At 41.1% G+C, this 22,113-nt stretch overlaps 1 protein-coding gene and 1 long non-coding RNA gene across 5 annotated transcripts in view; one reads left to right on the top strand and one right to left on the bottom strand.

Moving 5' to 3' along the window:
- LOC309367284 overlaps positions 1-10,409 on the top strand; it is a 37,874-nt gene extending 27,465 nt beyond the window's left edge. The window contains exon 5 of one of the 4 annotated variants that reach the window (XR_014166978.1): positions 2,527-2,701. This is a non-coding gene — a long non-coding RNA (uncharacterized lncRNA). Of the gene's footprint in view, positions 1-2,526; positions 2,702-5,030; positions 5,132-10,182 lie in introns of those variants that run through there. The other 3 variants (XR_014166979.1, XR_014166980.1, XR_014166981.1) reach the window with 3 other exon arrangements.
- Positions 1-22,113, bottom strand: part of HPCAL1 (hippocalcin like 1) — a 71,144-nt gene that overhangs the window by 6,329 nt on the left and 42,702 nt on the right. Inside the window, exon 2 of the mRNA XM_081906633.1 lies at positions 157-559. Coding sequence (XP_081762759.1) covers positions 157-534 — 378 coding nt within the window. The 5' untranslated portion in view covers positions 535-559. The remainder of the gene's footprint in view (positions 1-156; positions 560-22,113) is intronic.

The raw sequence follows: 22,113 nt of genomic DNA on the forward strand, positions 1-22,113 counted from the left end.
CGTCCCGCCGCTGCCTCACTCGAGTATAAGCTGAGAGGGGCATTTTCAGCATTAAAAATGTGCTGAAAAAGTCTGCTTATACTCGAGTATATACAGTAAATGAATTATACTGTACTGGGTGAACTTCCTGTGCCCTTCCTGTATCGATTTACTTACCTGCACTATCTCAAGCATTTCTGCACGGCTGATGTAGCCATTGCCATCAAGGTCATACATGCTAAATGCCCATTTCAGCTTCTGCTCAAGTTTCCCCCGCGAAGTGACACTCAATGCGATTATAAATTCCCGAAAGTCAATCGTCCCATCGCCATTGGTATCAAAAGTGCGGAACACGTGCTCTGCAAATTTTGAGGCATCGCCGTAGGGAAAGAAGTTAGCATATATCTTTTTGAACTCTTCAACAGTCAAATGGCCAGTTGGGCAATCTTTTAGGAAGCCTTTGTACCACTCTTGCAGTTCATGGTCTGTGAATTCTGTGTTCTCTCGGAGGTCCTGGAGCACTTCAGGTCTCAGTTTACTGTTCTGTTTCCCCATTTTGTTCTTGGTTAATGCCTAAGAGCTGCAACAACAACAAAAATCCAGTCATTCTTAAAGCCCCTAGTGACATACAAAACACTGTATTTTAAACACAGATATTAAACATACGGGATGGCAGAAAAGGGTGATGCATATATACTGAATTTAAGAGAAAATGGATTATTTCATGCAAAGAGAGGGCACGTTTGATTAAAAAAAAAATTCAGAAGAACCAGCCACCTTTCCACTTTTGCCCAAGTTTATTTCTGCTGTCTGTATCTCCTTCATATTCCACAGTGGCACAATGTGGATCACTATGCAATAGTTTCTTTCTCTTCCATTTTGATTGCGGGTGGTGCTGTGGTCTAAACCACAGAGCCTAGGGCTTGCCAATAAGAAGGTCAGCAGTTCAAATCCCCGTGAAGGGGTGAGTTCCCGTTGCTTGGTCCCAGCTCCTGCCAATCTTGCAGTTCAAAAGCACGTCAAAGTGCAAGTAGATAAATAGGTACGGCATTTCCGTGCACTGCTCTGGTTTGCCAGAAGCGGCTTAGTCATGCTGGCCACATGACCCGGAAGCTGTCTGCGGATGCTGGCTCCCTCATCCTTTAAAGTGAGATGAGTGCTGCAACCCCAGAGTCGTCCACGTCTGGACTTAATGGTCAGGGGTCCCTTTACCTTTACTTGTACTGAACATAAAGAGTTCTGAGTCCACCCCTCCATTGTGAGTTGCTTCCATAAAAATAAAAGAATCTTCTTTTGATTTAGTGACTGCTCTTTTTTTGCTACTTTGATTTAGTGAGATTCTTTTTTGCTACTTTCCACACTCCCACACTTTTCTGGAAAGTTTCCTAAACTCTCTGGAGCAGGTTTTTTTTTTGGGGGGGGGGCTATGAGTATTTCTCCAGCTGTTGTTGGACTACAACTCCCATTATACCTGACCACTGGTACTGCTAGCTAGGGATGATGAGAGTTTTAGCCCCAAAACAGCTGGAGATTCAAGTTTGAGAAACACATGGCTAAATGAAGGAGGGGGAAATCAGCAAAAATCACCCTCCCACAACTTCCACTGGTGGAAGGCTTCAATGGGTCAAAAGTCTTTTCACAAACAGAAGAGCACAATTGGACATACAAACTTATTCTTTGTGTAACAAGTTACAAAAACCATTATAACAAACTATTCCTCAAGCATAGAATTTTGTTCTCCCAACACTTTGTGTACCCAATCATGATGATTGCAGTCCTACTGCTACTACTTCATTTGCCACCTCCTAAGAAGACCTATTATTCTTATTACTTTTAACACTCTTAGGACAATATTTCTAGACATACTTACTGCAGCTTCATCAGATCTGTTCTGAAATCATTTCTCATGTTTGTCATGATTATATTCAAGCCCAATTTCATATTTACATGTACATCTTTATCACCTCAGGTGTATGAACAAAGTGGCAATAATATACAGTATTTTACAGGAATTTCTAATACCCAAAGGTATCAACCAATACTGTCAATGTGGTGCTCATTTCTTCCTCCCATCATTTCTCCCTCCCATCATAAAAATATTGTATAATTTAGACATCAAACGTTGGGCTTTCTTTTCTCTCAAACTTCTGTTCTAGCTAAACAAGCATACACAGTTGGAAGGCCAAAGATTTTAGAAATGTTTTGAAAGTTGATTGAAGAATTCCAAAACAAATAAGCAGGATACAAGAAGAACAGAAGGAAATATGATAAATTCACTGGGAGGCCTGGGCTAACAGCCACCCCTATGTTTAATGGGATTACTCGAGAGGAGCACTTCTCTCACACTCACTATCACATTACACAGAAGTTCTCAAGGAAAATTCATTTGTGAGCATACAGAGTGATTAACCTGATTTAACATGTATTTAACAAGCCAGGATAATAAGCCCACGACCTGATCTATCCATCCTGCTTCAATGCGACCACTAAGCATTCTTTACAGTTTGAAAAGGAAACAGTAACTCTCTGTACTATCATTCATTGCAGGAGGACAGTGTCAATTTGCAAAGACCGTGCATCAAAACCCCTCTGAAAAGGAGAAACCAAACTCTGCCTGCTTCCAGGTTTTGGGGGGTGTTCATGGCAGTGGGCCAATCTGAAGAGTCATAACAACAGACTGAGAGTGCAAAATAAACTTTTAGTAGCTTGCTACACTGAACAATTTTTTTCCCCTAAGGGTTAACATGATTCATACATATCTACAAAAGGAAAAGGCCGCTCTCATTAAACAGGATTACACATAGATACAAACACCTCTTTCTCTCTTAGCTGTGAAATTTGCTATGTTCCTCTCATTCCCAAATCCAGTCCATTCAGCAACATCAAGGGGATTTGTGATTGGCAAAACGAATCATACACGAATCATTTGTTTAAAAACCCCAATAAATATAGATTGGAGTAGCACTGAGTACAGTACTCTTGAGCTACATTTGGAGAGGGGAAAATAAAGAGAGCTTTAATGCACACACTGGAATAATTGGAAACAATGATGGAATGGACTGTATGGACTCTGGTCATGAGTTGTCAAAGCAGCTAAATACTTTAGGATGTTAAGAGCAACTGTTCTTCCCAGTGTCACGAGAGCCACTGTATTTACAGTGTATGCAAGCAGAGATTTGAAAAAAGACATTACAAAAAGTTTGCATATACATTAGCAAGCAGCCACGGTAATATGCAAACTGAATGAAAAGAATGCAAACTCACTCTCACATACAGTTTAATGCAATTTAAAAGACTATTTTAGCACCTTTTCTAAAAAAAAATCCTACACAGCTTTTCATCATAAACACCACAGAAAACACAAGCTTAAATTACACTATTAAAAGTACCACAATTCTGTACACAACAGAACGCAATATGCAGCTTCAGCTTTAAAAAAGCTCTTCCACAGAGCTTCCAGGAACTGATGATTTCTCCACAATTTCCCACAAAATCTACTCTCCATTTAAACTTCAGAGCCCAAGCAGTCTACTGAAATATTTATTTGTAAACATTTATATGCCACTTTTTGTTGGGTTCAGAATCCAAGGACATTAGTAAAGAAACAGCAATTTGAATGCGCTAAAAACATGCAGCACCAGATGGCGCCAGAGAGCAGAAAATGTTAAAACACAATTTTCCATAGAGAATTTTTTCTTTTGTTATAACAATCTAATTTCTGACTTATTTATAGCTGTTTTTTCCATTGTCTAGATCAGGCAACCTAAGGTCCACGGGCCGGATGCGGCCCAATCGCCTTCTCAATCCAGCCTGTGGACGGTCTGGGAATCAGTGTGTTTTTACATAAGTAGAATGTGTCCTTTTATTTAAAAAGCATCTCTCGGTTATTTGTGGGGCCTGTCTGGTTTTTTACACGAGTAGAATGTGTGCTTTCATTTAAAATGCATCTCTGGGTTATTTGTGGGGCATAGGAATTCGTTCATTTCTTCTTTTCTTTCAAAATATTGTCCAGCCCACCGCATGGTCTGAAGGACAATAGAACGGCCCACGGCTGAAAAAGCTTGCTGACCCCTGGTCTAGATCCACCCTATGACAGTGTACAATAAAAACTAATAACACATAATTTATCCACAACAAATAAGAGAAAAGGCAGCAATTAAAACTGTTATGTAAGCTAAACCTTAGACCAGAGGCAGCTAATCTGTGGCTCTTTAGGTTTTAATGGACTACAACTCGCCTTATCCCCGACTACTGGCCATGCTAGCTAGGGATGATGGGAATCAGAATCCATCATCTGGAGGACCACTGGGTTAGTCGCTCCTGTCTTAAACAACATAACTGGGTAAATAAAGTCTTTTAACCTGGCAGCCAAAGGATTGTCTTGTGGGTGCCCGGCTAGCAAAGCCAGAGTATCGTCACTGCAAAACAACAACAACCCTCTTTTGTGGCTGGATAACATGGCAACCGGGTTTCCTGTAGAAGATCTTAAGACATGGCCAGGATGGTCTGGAAGAAGCACCTTTCTCATGTATTTGGTTCCCAGGCTGGCAAGCAGTCAGCCACTCTTCTGCTTGACTCTCGGCCATCTGAAGCTTGCACCTGTGTGCTCTTCTGCTGCCAACATTTCGAAGAAGCATTTTGGCAGTGCTACTGTGCTTCCACTGGGATTTGGGGCGGGCGGGGGGGGCAGAGAGAGAATGTTTTTAGATTACATACACATCACGTGAATTTGCTTGTACAGTTTGGGGCTCTCTACTATACAGAAACACATTTCTGGTTTTATTTCTGATTTCCTCACCACCTCCTGAGTTTCTCTTGACTAACGGAGGGATTGACAACAGACTATGGGCCTGACAATCTCACAAACACGGACAAAAGAAGCAACCCAAGACAGACGCGCATGTAGTTTCTCAGGCCAAGTTGCATATGAGCATCAAAAGTGGGGGCTGGGGGTGGGGCAGGACTGTTATCAAGAAATGGTGACATAACCAGAGTTCTCAGAAACGACACACTCTGGTATGCTATTAATACTCCATTTATTTTCTACCCAGCATTGGCGATACAAAATCTTTATCCTGCTCAGAAACAGAAAGAAGAAAAAGAAAAAGCAGCCAGCTGCTCATTAATAAAACACATCAGGTTTAAACAGAAACCTGTGTTTATATCATTAGCTACTTCTGCACTGAAGGGAAACCATAAACATCCCAGCCTCCTAGCTTTCTTTCTATTCACTGTTTGCTCTAATGGAGCCCTGCTTGCTTCCCAAATGTTGAAATGTTTAAACTAAGCTCCCAGCTGGTAGAGCCATAAGCCATGTAAAGAGCACAGAGGAACTCTCCAGCTAATTGCACACATTGACATCTAGGCAAATACCTGGCTCTCTAGCCTTATTTCAGAATGCTACATAAGATGTACTGCTTGCGCAAAAGGGTGGGGAGAAGAAAGAAAGAAGCCAAACCCTTTCCATTCTCGAGTATGCTAAAGGGCAGTTGTAATTACCAGCCTCACTATGGAAACAAGGACAAACTTTGCATGAATGGGACTATCAGAGAGGCTACTTTAAAAAGACAAATAATGGGCATCTTGTATTTCCACACACCTACCCCACACATCATTTACTTTCTGAAGAAAACTGCCATTTTTTTCTTTGTCCCTAATGCAGCATAAAACCCTGGATCAGCAAAGTCAACAGCAACGCCTCACAATAATGGCCTGCCAACAGGCTCTATTGCTACCAATGCCACTTACTTCCACACTTGGCTGGTCAGATTTGGCCCAGAGGCCGTCAGCTGCTCAGAGCAAAAATGCCCTATGTCAGAGGTGGGGAAGTTGGGGCTCTCCAGACATTGCTTGGCTATACTCCCATCATTTTTGAAGGGAAAGGTCTTTGTGGATACGATTCAATGGGATATGGATGTGGTTGTAAGGGACATGGCAGAGGCAAAGAGTGTGGGCCACATGAAGGGTCCAATGGAGGGCAAATTGGGGGTGAAACAATGGCAAAAGAGGCACTAGAACTCATGCTTGTTTTTCCACAAGTATGGTGGAACAAGCCATTTAAGACATGCCTCCAAACAAATCTTTAGATCCAAAGAGCAACACTCTGTGAAAGATGTCCACTGTGTGCATTAGCAACTTGTAAACCACATTGAAATTAATCCATCTATCTATGTATCTATATTACATGTCCAATGAAACTGAAATGGGAAAGGAAGAAGAAACTCACCCAGCTTAATGTTCTCTGAAGCAATGGAAACTGAAATGGGCAGCTGTCTATGAGAAAGACTTTTTCCGCTGCAGGATATCCCCTTTATTTTGTTCCAATTTTGCCTCACATTGTTAAAATGCATTGGTCTTATATTATCTACTTTTCCCACGCTCCCTTTTCCAACACAGGGGTTAGGCAAAATAACTTAGGATATTCCTCATAGGTCATACATACAAACATTTTCCAAGTTGGCTGTTGTAATCATTTTTAATCTCTTGCAATGGTTGTGGCACTGTGTGGCACACTCATGCAATTCCAACACCTGCACTAAGTATGCACAGTGTATGTGTGATGTTGCACACCTAACATCCCCCACTGCCCTATTTTAGTCACATGTTCAAGAAGGCAACTTCTAATGCTTCATTTTCAGAAACCTCACTACCTGGCAAAAATAATGTCAGTCCTTACATGGAAGTGTGTCTCTGCTAGATCGTTTCGATCAATTCACGAAATAGGTAAGAGCCACTACCTGAATATCAAAGGGCTGCTCCCCATTTTAAATATTGACTCAGCTGCAGTCACAAGTTCAGACACAGTTTGTGTTAATGGAAAAAAGAAGAATTCTGCATAGCTTGTTAAGAACATCTTCTTGCAACCTTACCTGAGCAGTATGCTTCCAATGACCTTACATAATATTTAAAGTGCTCCCTGTGTGCCTGATTGGTCACAGGAAGACTCTGTAATCTAAAGAAACAGGAGTAACATCCAGTATAGTTTTCATTGTTCAGCTCAGGGGCCTATAGCCATTTAGATATTGCTGGACTCCAGCTCCCATCATCCCTGTCTGTTTGCCACGCTGGCTGGGGCTGATGGGAACTGGAGCTCAACAACATCTGTTGCCATAGGTTCCCCATCCCTCGTGAGGAAAATGCCTAACAACTGAATTGATTCAGTTGTTAACTTTGTACTCAGTGTTTTGTTTAAAAAGCCCTGGTTCTTTCAGTGTGACGGGCTTTAGTATAAGCCTTCTGTTGTATAATCAATTTATTAAGAGAAATTAACCCATAACTGTTATTTAAATTAATTTATTAAGGCACATGTCATGCCCTTGAGCATAACTTGTGCTTCAGATAGTTCCTACGAAATTAAATGCCCCCAAATCTCATTAATTGTGACGAAGAAAAGAAGTCTTGCTGCTGGCATCCAAGTTAACATTTCCTTCAATAGCTCTAAAAGGCTTTTATCAAATCACTTCCCAGAGTCTCATTCTCTGACTTTGCCATAGCAACCCTTGGAAGAACACACCTATCCCTGCCCTGAAGTACAATTTATACAAATGTTCGGTGAACATACATGAAAATTGCAAAATACTTCAATTTTTCATGTACTGCATTTACTTAAAAACAAGGTTAAGGTTTTCTGTTTTATTTTGTGAGCTACACAGTTACCAAAAGGAAAGAAATGCATGTTAGCTGGGGGAGCAGGCTTACCACTGAGTATATTTTGAGGACAGAATCAAATACGCCAAAGATTTGCCCCAAGCTTTTGCACTTTTTATGTAAACATTTTTACTGTAAAGTGCCATTCAGAAATATATAATTTTGTTTGTAAGATTTCAAGAAAGTGACAAGTTCACAATATGAACTAGGCAGAAATATGTGATCCTCATATCGCTTTTTTGTTTGCCTTTGACGTTATTGAAAAGAGCATGAAAAGGAGCATTAGCTAAAAGTAAATGCACAATAAAAGAAAGTGAATCAAAATCAAAGTTCTGTTGTTTGCTTCTCAGATATTTTCAATACAAGTTACCTATTAGATCATGGCAGTGTTCATATTCTTTCCATGCCAGATGTCCTTTAACTGTCAGAACCAAAGCCTCTTTAGGGCTTAGCATTCTTGTGTACAGGGTCAGTGGAAGAGCTCTGCTCACTGTGTATGTTGTATCTATGAGTTGCCAGCAACACACATCAAAATACACTGTGCATTAGTAAGAGATTTTCTGTGCTGTGCCACACCATCTAGTACCATGGAGCATGAAGATATATAAAACGCATTAGTTCTCCTCCCTGCTTTGTTCTAAGAGGCACATTTCATATTTTATATTTAAAGACTTCCAAGTGTGTTCACTGTGATAAAATAACTACGACACATTCCTCCCCAGAACTACTTGCTACAAGTGTACACAGTCTTATCATCAGCCGTCAGTTACCATTTCCCCCTTACATTTTAAAATTCCTCTGTCTTAAAAGAGAGTCTTCCTAGCTCTCAGTTGCACATTGTTACATTTTTAGGGTTGTTTACAGTCATTTGTTTCATTGCATAAAGCAGGGGTAGTCAACCTTTTTATACCTACCGCCCACTAATGCATCTTTCTTGATGGTAAAATTTCCTTACTGCCCACCAGTGCTCAATGGAAGGAGGATTCAGCTTGTGCCGTAGAACCCCCTACTGCCCACCTAGAATCCTGAAAAGCCCACTAGTGGGCGGTAGGGACCAGGCTGACAACCCCTGGCATAAAGTCAAATAGGTGAATTCACCTTGAACACACCAGAGCATAGCTACGTTTGCACTATACCCTATGTATAACAATCAATAAAAACTTTGCAAAATCTTCAATTAGGATTGGAAACAGGCCAGAAGCCAGTGAAGGGAGCAAAGCATTGGCGTGATGTGCTTATATCACCCAGTCCCAGTTAACAGTCTTGCCACTGTATCCTAAACAGAAGTTTCTAGATCATTTTCAAAAACAGCCCCACCTACAACACATTGCATAATGTGACATCATCTTGAGAAGGGTTTAGGAAAAACATGACAAACCGAGTAGCAACCTCCAATGAGCTTTCCCCATGTCAAATGAGTATCACCTTCTCTACCAACTTCAGGCACAGAATAACTTTACTGTGTAGTCCAGGGGGGCAGAATATCTGGTTCATGGGCCAAACTTGGCCTGCTCAGGGTATCAATTGGCCCTTGAGGTCATTTCCCCAAAACCACAGCACTCAAAAGGCAACACAGGGCTGTTTGCAACTGCCTTGTCCTGTGCTTTGTGCTGTTTAGTCCCAGCTGGATGGCCCTGCTCACTTGTCAAACTTGGTCCATCAGAGGTTGGGCCAGGGGTTGAGCCTTCTGGCCAAAAAAGGTTCCCAAGAAATGTTCAAAATGACTAGTGGTGTGTCTGACTGTATCTCAACTCTTTAAGTTGCTAGTTATAAATAGAGAAATTAAATCCAGAGAAAATGGGGAAAATTGATGGCCCAAAGGTGGTTAGAATCAGAGGCAGATTAATCACACTTCATTCCTCAGGCTAGTTCAACACACAGGTCTAGAAGAGGGCAGAACTTGATCTAATTAGAACTTACACCATTTTGAAAATGGCAGGCTCTGCTGTCATTATCCAAATATGTAAAAAGCAAATTCAGTAGAAAATAATGAGGGCAATCAAGTGAATACTTGAGACATTTTATGATAATGCATATGTACATGTTTTCAGAGGGTTTCATGCATATTTGTGTTCACATGTAGCCAGATATTCCACAGGTCTTTATACTAATTTTTAGCAGTGCAAGTAGAATGAAAAAGTGAATTGGACATTTTAGATCAAATGCTAAGAGATCTTGTCTTGTGTATAAGACCTGACATTCTAGTTAACAAGACTCCTATAAGTCAAGTTGCAATGAGTCCATTTGCAATGGGGGAAAAGTCCTCTTTTGTTATTATTTCCTTTTAAAATGAAAATACCAGCAAATCATAGCACCCATTGCCTTCTCAAGGAGATTAAGTAATGAGATATATTCTTGCTACATATTGCTGACAAAAATACTAACTTGTAGCTATCCCTATGGTTCCCAAAAAAAATTCCACAAGAAGCTCCAAAAAGGCAGCCTAAATACCAGCCTGAAACCATTACTGGTTATCACAATATATGAGTTCAATGGCCTGGTGGTTGATGTTGGTGATTGTTGTTGTTATCATCATCATCATTATTATTATTATAGAAAACATGCAAAGAAAACAAAGAACCAGAAATAGAGACTCCGCGGAAGCTGAACATTTCCCTTCAAGAATGGCAGCACTCCAATGAACACAAAGTAATGTAGGGAAATTCCAAACGAGTGGCAGCTCCTTAATTTCAAAAGGGAAGAAAGAAGCAAGAGAATCGGGGTGGAAATTACACAGTTGTTCAAAATAGCTAAGCCCAATGCTCCAATAGGCATTATAAAACATTTTGCTTTAGACAAGAGAAGATATAAATCTTAGGACAAACTATGTACCCATTGGAGCTTCTGTAGAGACTGGGATTGGAAAAGTTCCAAGCAGGGTTGGAGGAGGCAGGGAAAATGGGGGGGGGGGAATCAATGGAATTTGGGCAGAAAAACCTGCTGGAAGGAAATAGTTCATACTTCCCTTGTTACTTGAATGGAATAAAGAATTTTAAATAAGTCTCTATCTTCAGTGCTTTATGCCGCCATGTCCTTCTATTGCTTTGCCTTGAAAAATATGTGATATACAGGTACTTTCTGACGAGTTGCGGGGAGAATAAGCTTCTCACAATTTCTACTTTGTGCAGGGAAAACAGTAATACACCACACATAATCAAGGGCTTTTGAGCTCTTCTATCTTTCCTTTTCCTGCACTCTATTCACAATTAACAGAGCAAACACACACAACGCCCAGAGTTTCTCACTGAGAACGAAGTCATGATTTTATTATGCCAGAAGCATACAAAGGAATTTGAAGAAACAAATATGATCTACAACAGGCATAGGCAAACTTGGCCCTCCAGATGTGGCCCCTACAAGTCCCATCATCCCTGACCACTGATCCTGTTAGCTAGGGATGATGGGAGTTGTAGTCCCAAAACATCTGGAGGGCCGAGTTTGCCTATGCCTGATCTACAAGGTCATGGATGGTGAATGATACCCATTACACCACATCACCCTCCGACTATATATAACGTCTGGTGACTACTGTTTCAGTGTACATTAGTACCTTGGGTTACAGACCCTTCAGGTTACAGACTCCGCTAACCCAGAAATAGTACCTTGGGTTAAGAACTTTGCTTCAGGATGAGAACAGAAATCGCGCAGCGGCAGTGGGAGGCCCCATTAGCTAAAGTGATACCTCAGGTTAAGAACAGTTTCAGGTTAAGAACGGTCTGCCAGAACGAATTAAGTTCTTAACCTGAGATACCACTGTATATGAAGAAGTGTCCATGCACACGAAAGCTTATACCCAGAACTAACTTAGCTGGTCTCTAAGGTGCTACTGGACAATTTTTTTAATTTATTTCAATCCATTACACCTGTAAGTAATACTATAAGATGAAAAGAGCCAATTAAAAACACATCTTTGGTTTTGTTTCATTGTAAATATCTACATTATGTACCCTCCTTCCTCACTAATTGTAACAAACATAAGCCATGCGGTTTCATCTTGAGTTACTCATATGCATCCAAGAACAAACGAATGTGCATTTCTTTACCTCCCTTTAGGTTGTTTTGCCTAAATGTAGGTCACCTGGAATAGGCCAGGCACACGTTTGCTGCAAAATATGTCATCCTCCAATATTAATATTGGTTTTTTCCCAATATTCTAAGCATTTTTTCCAACACATGCATAAAACTACCATCCCTTGGTACTGAAATGAGTATGCTGAAGGGAATAAAAAAAAGCTGTATATGCATTACAATAAAGTCATTGTTAATTAGCCATCGCCTCTTTTATCTGTATAAATCAAAACTTAAATAGTTTTCTACAATGATTTACAACCCAGTTCCACAGAGAGTGTTTCAAAGCAAGCAATATAAAGCAAAACTAAGAAATCATTTACTGTATATCTGACAATTAGCATAAAATCCTGCGCAATTTACTAATAGGAGCTGTATACAACCTAGTGCACAAAGTTGTCCTGAAGAGCAGATGAGGATATGCAGTCACAGTGAGTTGCCATTCATGTTTATGTACCGACAGTGAAATCATTCTGCTGTCTTGCTGAAGAGGGGGCGAAACTGACAAAGAAGAGAATATTTTCCAATAGTAATGACCTCAAGATTAAATTAAGCTAAAATATAAAAGAGACCATCTGGCAGCCAGCTTTCTAAAAGGAAGCTAATTTCTAAAAAGCCTGCTGAAGGCAAATAAAGATTACTAAGAGCATCACTGGAAAAGACTTGCAGCGAGAGAACACTTAAAATGGCGTGGAAAAGCACAATAGACACTGTGCCTTGTTTGGGTGACGATGAGAGAGATGGTGTTATGAAAGGGAGGCACACTTGGATGTATCTAGAGGGCATGGGTATTTCTTTACATATCTCCATGCTCAGTCATCTGTGATCTTGTCAATACAGGGAGATCCAGCTGATCTGCTGACAGATCCTTTGGCTCAGATGACATAGGACATCTTTTATTAGGCAACTTCCTGAGGTTACACTGACCTGGAATACAGCACAGCCTCCAAGACAAATGTTCTCAATCTCACAATGATTGTTTTTAAACAAATAGAGAGAATGGCGGGGGAGAAGTCAGGGGGGTAGAAAAAAAGAGAATTCCTTTTAACAGATATAAAAGTTTACAGTTGGGATATAGAAAAAATGCTAACAGGTTGAGAGGGCTATGCCTTACAATTAGTATGTTCAACACACTTCAGCCTAACTGCTCTCTTGGAAAAGAACAGCCATTTAACATCTTTGGGTAGACCTGTATACAGTGGTACCTCTGGTTACATACTTAATTCGTTCGTTCTTCCTAAATGGAAGTGAAGGTGCAAGGAACATGTTCCTAGAAATAATTAATGTATTTTTACCTTGAACTGAAATGTGTTTGATTGTCCATACATGTTTCCCAATACAGTGGTACCTCGGGTTAAGAACTTAATTCGTTCTGGAGGTCTGTTCTTAACCTGAAACTGTTCTTAACCTGAAGCACCACTTTAGCTAATGGGGCCTCCTGCTGCTGCCGCGCCTCCGAAGCATGATTTCTGTTCTCATCCTGAGCAAAGTTCTTAACTCGAGGTACTATTTCTGGGTTAGCGGAGTCTGTAACCTGAAGCCTCTGTAACCTGAGGTACCGCTGTACAGGTATTTGACAAATACATGTTTGTAAGCTTGTGTTTGCAAAGGTAACAGTAACGGAATAGGAAATGCCTGCAGGTGAGAATCAGGCAGGAAAGAGAGATACTCAACCCTTTCCCTCCACCACAACTTCTCTCCTGGAGCAGTTTCTCCCCCTTGTGCTCTATATGGCCCAAGCTCTCTTTTGGTTTTGGAGCGCCGATGGCGGAAAAGAAAGTCTGATCATGGCCAGGAGGGGCATTTGCAGAACGGAATTGACAGGCAGTAGGGGAAGCACCTCTCCTGACTTGCCAGTCCTCCCCTGCAAGCCCCCCGCCCCAACCATCATTCTCCACTGTTGTTTTTAATGTCTAGTTCTGCTCTGGAAACAAATTTATTACAAAAATGTACACGCGTGCCACTTGTCAAACACCGCAACACTAATGCAACCATGCTGGGCTCGCCTCAATTTGTTTCCCAGGGGATGGAACCAAGCATTGGCTGGTTGGGCCCGCCCTCTGGGGAATCCCCGGACCCAGGCCTGCTGCCATAGGCCAATCTGCAAGCAGGCCTGCAGCCCTCCCCAGCCAGCTGCTGGATCATTGACCAGGCCGCAATGCTGCCTGACCGTAAGTAAATTTATACAACACTCAATAGTCTTCAAAGACCTGAATTATTTTTTGAGGCATTCAGAACAACCACCAATACTTGATTTCAGCTTAAGCCAGGCAGATATGAGATCCAACAAAATATTTAAAGGTAAACATTCCATTTAAAAAGCAACAAGATCTCCCCCCCCCCCAACCCAATCTTGATTGAAATTTTCTAAATTACCTCTGGCAAATATGCACCAGATGCACCAACAACAGTACTTGTTACCACAAATAAATATATATAAAATTAAAGAAGAGCAGAGATAAGAAAGCACATTTGATTTGAACATCTTTGTTTATGCTACAAAAGAATTACACTGAAACATCCTTTTATATTGCAATGCAGATCACTTTATCAGAAGACATTAGTATTAGTTTAAAAAAGGTGGATAAATTTACTATTTACTTTTTAAAAAAAGCTTTTCTGGACTTTCATGTGGAAAAAAAATGTTTCAAAGCATGAAAATTAATTGTTCTGGCAAGGTTTGATTTAATACTTAGCCAGGCCAAATCCACAAGATGTTCCTGAGACATCGCAGACCTTAAATAATTCTTAATTAGCTTAAGTTTGCTAAATGACCTCTCCAGAAGCTACTGTTGCTGGAATTGTTAACAGTATTCTTAAGCTAACACAAACATTTGGAAACAGGTCGGCAAGTTCTGTACTCTGTTAACAAGTTCAACAGATCCAATGGCTTTAACTGTGCATTTACAAATGTGTGTTATGTGCTGTGGGTAAAATGCTTCATTTTCTTTCCAAAATCATCTCCATTAAGGTCAGCAGGATATTGCTGTGATAGAGCTTTTCTCTCCAAATCATTTACAGACATTGTGAGACATTTCTACAAGAAATCAATTTTTTCGGTCAACTGCTTAACAGCATTGAAATGAATGGTTAATCCTGCTATAACATGATCTATCAAAATGTCAAACACACGCTTTCGGAAGCAGGCCTCTTCTGGAGTATCATCTGTGCCATTCCTTTCTTTCAAGTGAGCATCAGGTGTGCTGTAATATATGGTAGAGTTTTATTTCTTGTTTCCAAGAGCTCTGTGAGAAGAGCTTCTATGTTTGCTACTTCAACGTCCAATGTGGCATATCTAGCTTGAATGACCTTGTTGCATTTATGCCAGCTATTTTTTTTTGGGGGGGGGGGGTTGTGTGTTTTGTTATGCCAGCTAATATTTTGTACCACACGGCTGACATTAACACACAGGCAAAAGATGTCACATATAATAAAACTCCATGGACTTCATTTATTGTTTTGTCCATCAAATTTAGTTCTAGGGGGTATTCCAGTGCCAATTTCATGCCAAGCAAGTGAGTTGCAAAAGGTTTTACACATTCAACACAATCTGGCCAACATGTTTCAGACATACAATGAAAAGAACTGAACAATTTGAATTGTTCCAAAAAACATTTGCTTCATGTATGTCTTCAGCATCAGCATTTCCAGATAAGTTTAATGTGAGACAACTGCAAGGTTAAAAAAAATGCTGTTGAGCATTGTTCTTGTATCCTTGCTTGTGCTCTGTTGTATTTTCTGGCCATATTTGCCCCATTATTGTAGGTTTGAGCTCTACAATCACTGAGAGGAACGACATGTTCTTCCAATGAATCAGTTATCAACTGAGCAATTTCTTCCCTGTGTTTGTTGCCACAATCTGCAAACTTGAGAAATTTTTCTTCAATCTCACACTGTGTTGATTTTAAAAGTATATATCTGAAAAGAAATGTTGTTTGTTCAATATGGATGGAATCTGGTGTGTGGAATATACTATTACTGCAAAGTACTTTGCTGATTGCCTCTCAAGCAAAATGTGTTGTTTCACAAGATTCAAGCATTCTGCAATAAATTCATTTTGTGAGCCAGGGGACAGATAATGAACTTCAAGCCGCTCAATCCTTTTCTGTGACTCTTCTACACTTAGCAAGTTTTCTTGAAGGATGGGTGCCACCTAGAAAGCAGTTTAATGAGTCTAAAAATTTGCTATTTTTTGAATCTCCAATTCTAGGGGATGAAACCAGTAAATGCTAGACCACGTTCTCTCAAGAATAGAACATTGATGATGCACTTTAAAAGTTTCTACCATTTCAGTTTTGATTGCTGCTTCTAAGATGATGTAAACTCCTGTCTCAGACAGCAGGCACCTTTCTAGCACTCATTAAGCTAGGTAACATTCTCTGTGACTTGCCTTTTTCATGTTTTTGGATCCTGTAGGGAAGTTTCTGCCACTTCCCACTAGAATCCCAGCCTTCAGCAGATACCAGTACAGACTTAGACACAGAGGTCCTAATCCTGACTGTCTAAAACTGCCCTTTACCTCATGCTATAACTGATCTCCCTCTGTTCCAGCTTTTAAAATGTTCTCCAGTCTTCACCATTCTTTCAGTCAGTTTCAGATTTGGAAGCAATATTATAAATATAAGTAAAAATTGCAGCTCCTGTGTTCGTTTGATCAAAATGACAACAATGCAGCAAGAGCTCCCCTGAAAACTTTGAAATAACTTGAGTTGTGCTCAGCTGTAAAAGAGACTTTACATTTCCTTGTGTATTATATCTGAGCAACACTGTTTCTTAATTTAACCAATAATTCCAAATTAACTACTCCTTTTGTCAGAGAAAGTCCAAATTAAAATACACAGATATGAATAATTCCAGTCATCTATTCATAGTATTAATGAAGCAGAGAACTATGAAATATCCTGGGTGGGTTTCTTTTCTTTTCTTGAGTGGCTCCCCACCCCCTTTTATTATACCTTAACTAATATAACTTGAATCAATGCAAATATAATAATAATAATTTATTATTTATACCCCGCCCATCTCCTGATTTTAATTTAATCTCCGGATTCTTAGGACAGTTGTCTGCAAAAGATAATTCTACTGATGTAGTCAGTTCTTCACCTGTTTATGATGATAATGGTGGCAATGAGCTGCTTTGCCCTCCTCTACTTGAAGGTGGGCCACTGTCGGAGCCAACACCTGCTGCCCTTCACTGGCAGATGGCAGTCCCCTCCGTAGGTGGGGCGTGAGAGACAAGGCAAGCCCACCTTCTTCTCTTGCTCACTCGCTTTCTCTTTCCCTGGGATTTCACTGCCGCCTCTCTGAATTGCCTGGGAGAAAAAAGCGGCGGCACATTGGCAGAAGAGGAAGGTGATGGGGGAATAAGGGTCATGACTCTTTATGTAAAAGGTAAAGGTAAAGGGATCCCTGACCATTAGGTCTAGTCGCAGACAACTCTGGGGTTGCGGCGCTCATCTCACTTTATTGGCTGAGGGAGCCGGTGTACAGCTTCCAGGTCATGTGGCCAGCATGACTAAGCTGCTTCTGGCGAACCAGAGCAGCGCACGGAAACACTGTTTACCTTCCCGCCGGAGCGGTACCTATTTATCTACTTGCACTTTGAGGTGCTTTCGAACTGCTAGGTTGGCAGGAGCTGGGATTGAGCAACGGGAGATCACCCCGTCATGGGGATTCAAACCGCTGACCTTCTGTACATCCCCTGTCTCTTTATGTAATCTCACACAAAATGCAAATGCTAGTCTTCACACAATATATGCAAATGTTTTCTGAGGTCCCAGAAAACTTCTGGCTCCCCCCCCCTTCAGCTCTCTGGTCACCTTTCGACCCCAGGCAGCGGTATGGTGTACCCCCTGCACACACCTATGCTGGGCCCTGTCCTTAAGTGCATAACTTCATTCTCATAAAACAGTATTTTAATTACACCCTCACAGACAAGAGTACTGATTCAACAACAATGAAATAAAGAGATCAAGTGCAAAATGTCTCTGGCTGATGCAATGCATGGCTTAAGTCGCTTATGCAACTAAGAAGCTGTAGGGTGAAAGGGCAGGAGAACCACCACAGTACATATCTGAACAACAGCTGAAGTGTGAGCTGCGAAAAGCTCATAAAGAGCTTTTACTGGAAACCAGAGGAGTCTTGCAAAAATAAGACTGAAAGTGAAGCCATGCTCACAGTCTCTGGTGGTGAGGACCTTGCTGTAATTATCATGTGCGGCAGCGAGATAAGGTTACTGGCAAATGTACAAATAGTACATTAATGCCTTAAAATAACAGAGCATCAAAAACTGGCTTTGGCTTATCTTTTCACACATGAAACTATTAGGAACCGCCAGCATATAGTGTTGTTGCGTACTTTCAAATGCTCAGCGTGCACTCATGCTTGCTGTATATTCATTCTATGTGTTACATAGGAGAGGCTTTTCTGTTTGTTCTGTGCTTTGCTGTTATGGATTTTACTCATTATTTTAAGTCCAACGTCCTCCACACAAAAAATGATCAAGTATTTGTAGTAGGACCTCATGAATGCAGTGTCAACATAGTCATAGGTCCAGTGTACATATAAATTCATAACTGCTGCCTCCCGAGTTGTTTTTGCTGCATTTGTAGCACCAAAGTGACCTCACCAGGGCGCAAGCCAAGACAGTGTGTTTGGAGGTCCTGGGCTGCCCAGACAACAGCACACCCACACACCCGCCTCACTGGAGTCCTTCTTTCCTGCAGACGGTCTCAGCTTCAGCCTTATACAATTTCAGCCCTGGTGAGGAAATTTCTTATTTCTTGGACAGTCACCACCTGCTGCCACTATAACTGACCCAGACCCTGCACTTGTCTCCTGAGGCCCTTCTCTTTGTCCCCCATCCGGGAAAGGTTTGGAGGGTGGCAACAAGAGAACGGGGCTTTTCTGTGTGTGGTGGCTCCTGACTGTGGAATGCTCTCCCCAGAGAGGTTCGTCTGGTACCATCATTACATGTCTTTAGGTGCCAGGCAAAAACATTCTTCTTTACCCATGCCTATGGCTATTAAATCATCTATGGCCTGTGAAGGTTTGGGGGGAAAGGACTGCTATTATGATGACTATTTTATTATTAGGCTGTCTGTCAGTATGCTTTTTATTATGTTGTTATTATGTTTTTATCTTTCATGTTCTGCAATGTGTTTTTGATGTTGTACACCGCCCCGGGTTCTTCTGAGAAAGGGTGGTATATAAATTGAAACAACAACAATAACAGTTCAGCACTAGCCCTGTCATAGATTCTTCCTCTGGCTGCTTCATTTTAGCTCCTGCAATGCTGTGTCTGCCTTTTTATTCTCTTCAGCCAGTCTTTCCACCAAAGGTTATGCTCGGATAATGGAGTATCTCATTGGTTTTTAAATAAGAACCAATTATTTCAAATGGAATGTGCACTGAAGGATCTATCGCAGCCTGATCTTCCTGATTCCACTAACCCAGATTAAGACAATGGTCTGTGATGCCTAACAATATAACAAAAAACCCAGAAACAAAGCTACCTCTTAACATCTGCATCAGTACTTTTATTTCTTGGCAGACTGCTAAGTGAAGACACACAGGTACCATTATCCAGTTAGAAATAAATCAGCTAAAGAGATGTGGCCACGTTTGGGAGGCTGTTCCTTGGCTTGGCTCATACGACACAAGGCCTGCTTGCATCTTGACTTGTAAGATACAATTGTCCAAGCAAGGCTATTCATTGAGCACTATGGCATTGGGTAGGAACTCTTAAGGCACAAATGCCATTTAACTTCACAATCCCCTTCATAATCCCCTATGGTGGATTATAGCCTTGAAACAACAGGTTTCCATCCTGTCTGCTTCCTGAAGATGATGAAGTACCAAAACCTGGATAAAGTAAAAGCAGTTCAACCCTTTTCAGATCTTTGCTTTGTGTGTCCATGATTCATTAAAATTTGAGCCAACGTCCATGATTCATTCAAGCTGGAGCCACTAAGTATACCACCACACCCATGTTTTCAGGGAAATTTTGAGTCTGAACAGTTACGGTAACCTGATTTATTTATTTATGAAAGGTTCCCTTCCAGTTCGGCTTTAACTGAGATTTCACATAAAGATTCTGTTTAGGGGAAGGAGGGAAGAAAATATAGATTCAGTCCTCTTTCATTTAGGCCGTTTAACAACTTGTCTTAAATTTTACTCTGTCAGGTTAATTATGCACACGACACATATTACACAGAGCCCATCTGGCTTAGGGAGGCCAGCTGCCAAATTCAGCAGCAACAGCAGCAGCAGTGACACATAGAGCAAACTACAGTGCTAAATCAGTCACTGCAAACAGAAGGGAAGTGGTTACTGTCCTTCACAGACTACAGTATTTGACAGATTTTCTTGTGGATACCCTATTATTATACCACTTTGCTTATTTGCATGGGTACAGAGATCAAGCTAGTGTTTAAACTTCAAATGGAGAATCAGAAGCAGGCTAGAAGTTTCATTTTTAAAGTATCTTTCCTGGCCACCTTGGAAAATGGGTAGGTCATGGCTGAGCCTCAAGCATGAAATGCAGAATTCTATCCTAAACACACATATCAGGTAAACTGCAGTTGGACATTGACGTTAACTGGAGTCATATTACAAACATATTACAAAACAGAAACATTACCTCAGCATTCATATCTTGCTCAGTCAACACACAGCAGAACAGGGTATCTAGCTTGCAATAACACCCAAAGTAAAAAATTCAAACTGACCCTATCCTTTGTCTTCATTTTGTACTTTTTATTGTACTATTAGTAAGACAAGCAGGGCCAGCATGCCTTAGCATGAGTGGTTTGTGGCTCTCAGCCACTTTAGTCCATTGATTCCCAAACTTTTAAACTTATGGACCACTGGAAAATTACTGAGGGTCTGGGTGGACAGACCACTTATTGATGTTTTTGCCTGTTGTAGCAATTGTTATGTGCTGTTGTGATTCACGGATGACAGTTTGGGAACCCTTGCTTTAATCTAAAAGGACATAATTCTTAAAGCACCAAATTTCACAAGCTGTGCACTCTGCTTGTGCTGGGCAATGACAAAACATTTTGTGGGTATCATCTGAATGTCCATATCTATCCCACCTCAACAGATTATCATTATGGCTAGCAGTTTCACACTATCTCTAACAATGTGAGAGCGACTTTCCTGTACTGAGATCTAGTGCCACAGTGGTGAACAGCTGGATACAGCAACCAAAGGGGAGTGGCTGATTACAGAAGTCTGTCCCACCAGATCAGTCCTGCCCAAGAGGTTCCTGTATTCAAGTCTCCCATTACAGGAGTAGAAGAAAACATGGAGAAGCAGTGCCCACTTCACTTGCATCATCATTCTGGCTCAATGGGCCTTATCAAGATTAGTCTTGAATATGACAGGTGGTTAGGGGGTGCCCACCTTTGCGCAGCCTTGCAAGCCACCTCTTGCTCCCTCTTTAAGCTCTTGGTATTCAATGTTTAAAAGGGGAGCACAGGGAGACTTGCAAAAGTTTTAAGACAGCCCCCATGTTACTTGTTGTTGTTGTTTAGTTGTTTAGTCGTGTCCGACTCTTCGTGACCCCATGGACCAGAGCACGCTAGGCACTTCTGTCTTCCACTGCCTCCCGCAGTTTGGTCAGACTCATGTTTGTAGCTTCGAGAACACTGTCCAACCATCTCATCCTCTGTCGTCCCCTTCCCCTTGCACCCTCCATCTTTCCCAACATCAGGGTCTTTTCCAGGAGTCTTCTCTTCTCATGAGGTGGCCAAAGTATTGGAGCCTCAGCTTTACGATCTGTCCTTCCAGTGAGCACTCAGGGATGATTTCCTTAAGAATGGATACGTCTGATCTTCTTGCAGTCCATGGGACTCTCAGACTCTCATACATTCCAGTAGTGATGTATGGAAGTGAAAGCTGGACCATAAAGAAGGCTGATCGCCTAAGAATTGATGCTTTTGAATTATGGTGCTGGAGGAGACTCTTGAGAGTCCCCATGCTACTATTTGACTCCAATTGTTTTATTGAATTCTCATAGAGGTAGCCAATGTGGTGTTTTCCAGATGCTGGTGCACTACAACTCCCATCAGCCCCAAGCAGGATGGCCAATAGATGATGGGTGGGTGTTGTAGTCCAACAACATCTGGAGGGCACCAGGTTGGCTATCCCCAGATTAATATATTTTCTTTACATCTTCTATAGTCTTCTTCACTCAAATGAGTAGGAAGCCAGTGTCAGTAAGCCAACTAATAATAAAAGTTGGTGAATCAGCCCTGTGAATCACAATTATTAGCTGGAAAGTAAAGATTACTGAACTGCTTATCAAGATTACTGAACTTGCCTTCTCACTCTCTCCTGAAAGAGACTAATAACATGGGAACTACTGAGCAATCAGTTTCCAAAGATGAGTCACCTGGCTACTTTATAGTAAAA

This window comes from Podarcis melisellensis (assembly GCF_964234715.1).
Source record: "Podarcis melisellensis genome assembly, chromosome: 3".
Taxonomy (NCBI): domain Eukaryota; kingdom Metazoa; phylum Chordata; class Lepidosauria; order Squamata; family Lacertidae; genus Podarcis; species Podarcis melisellensis.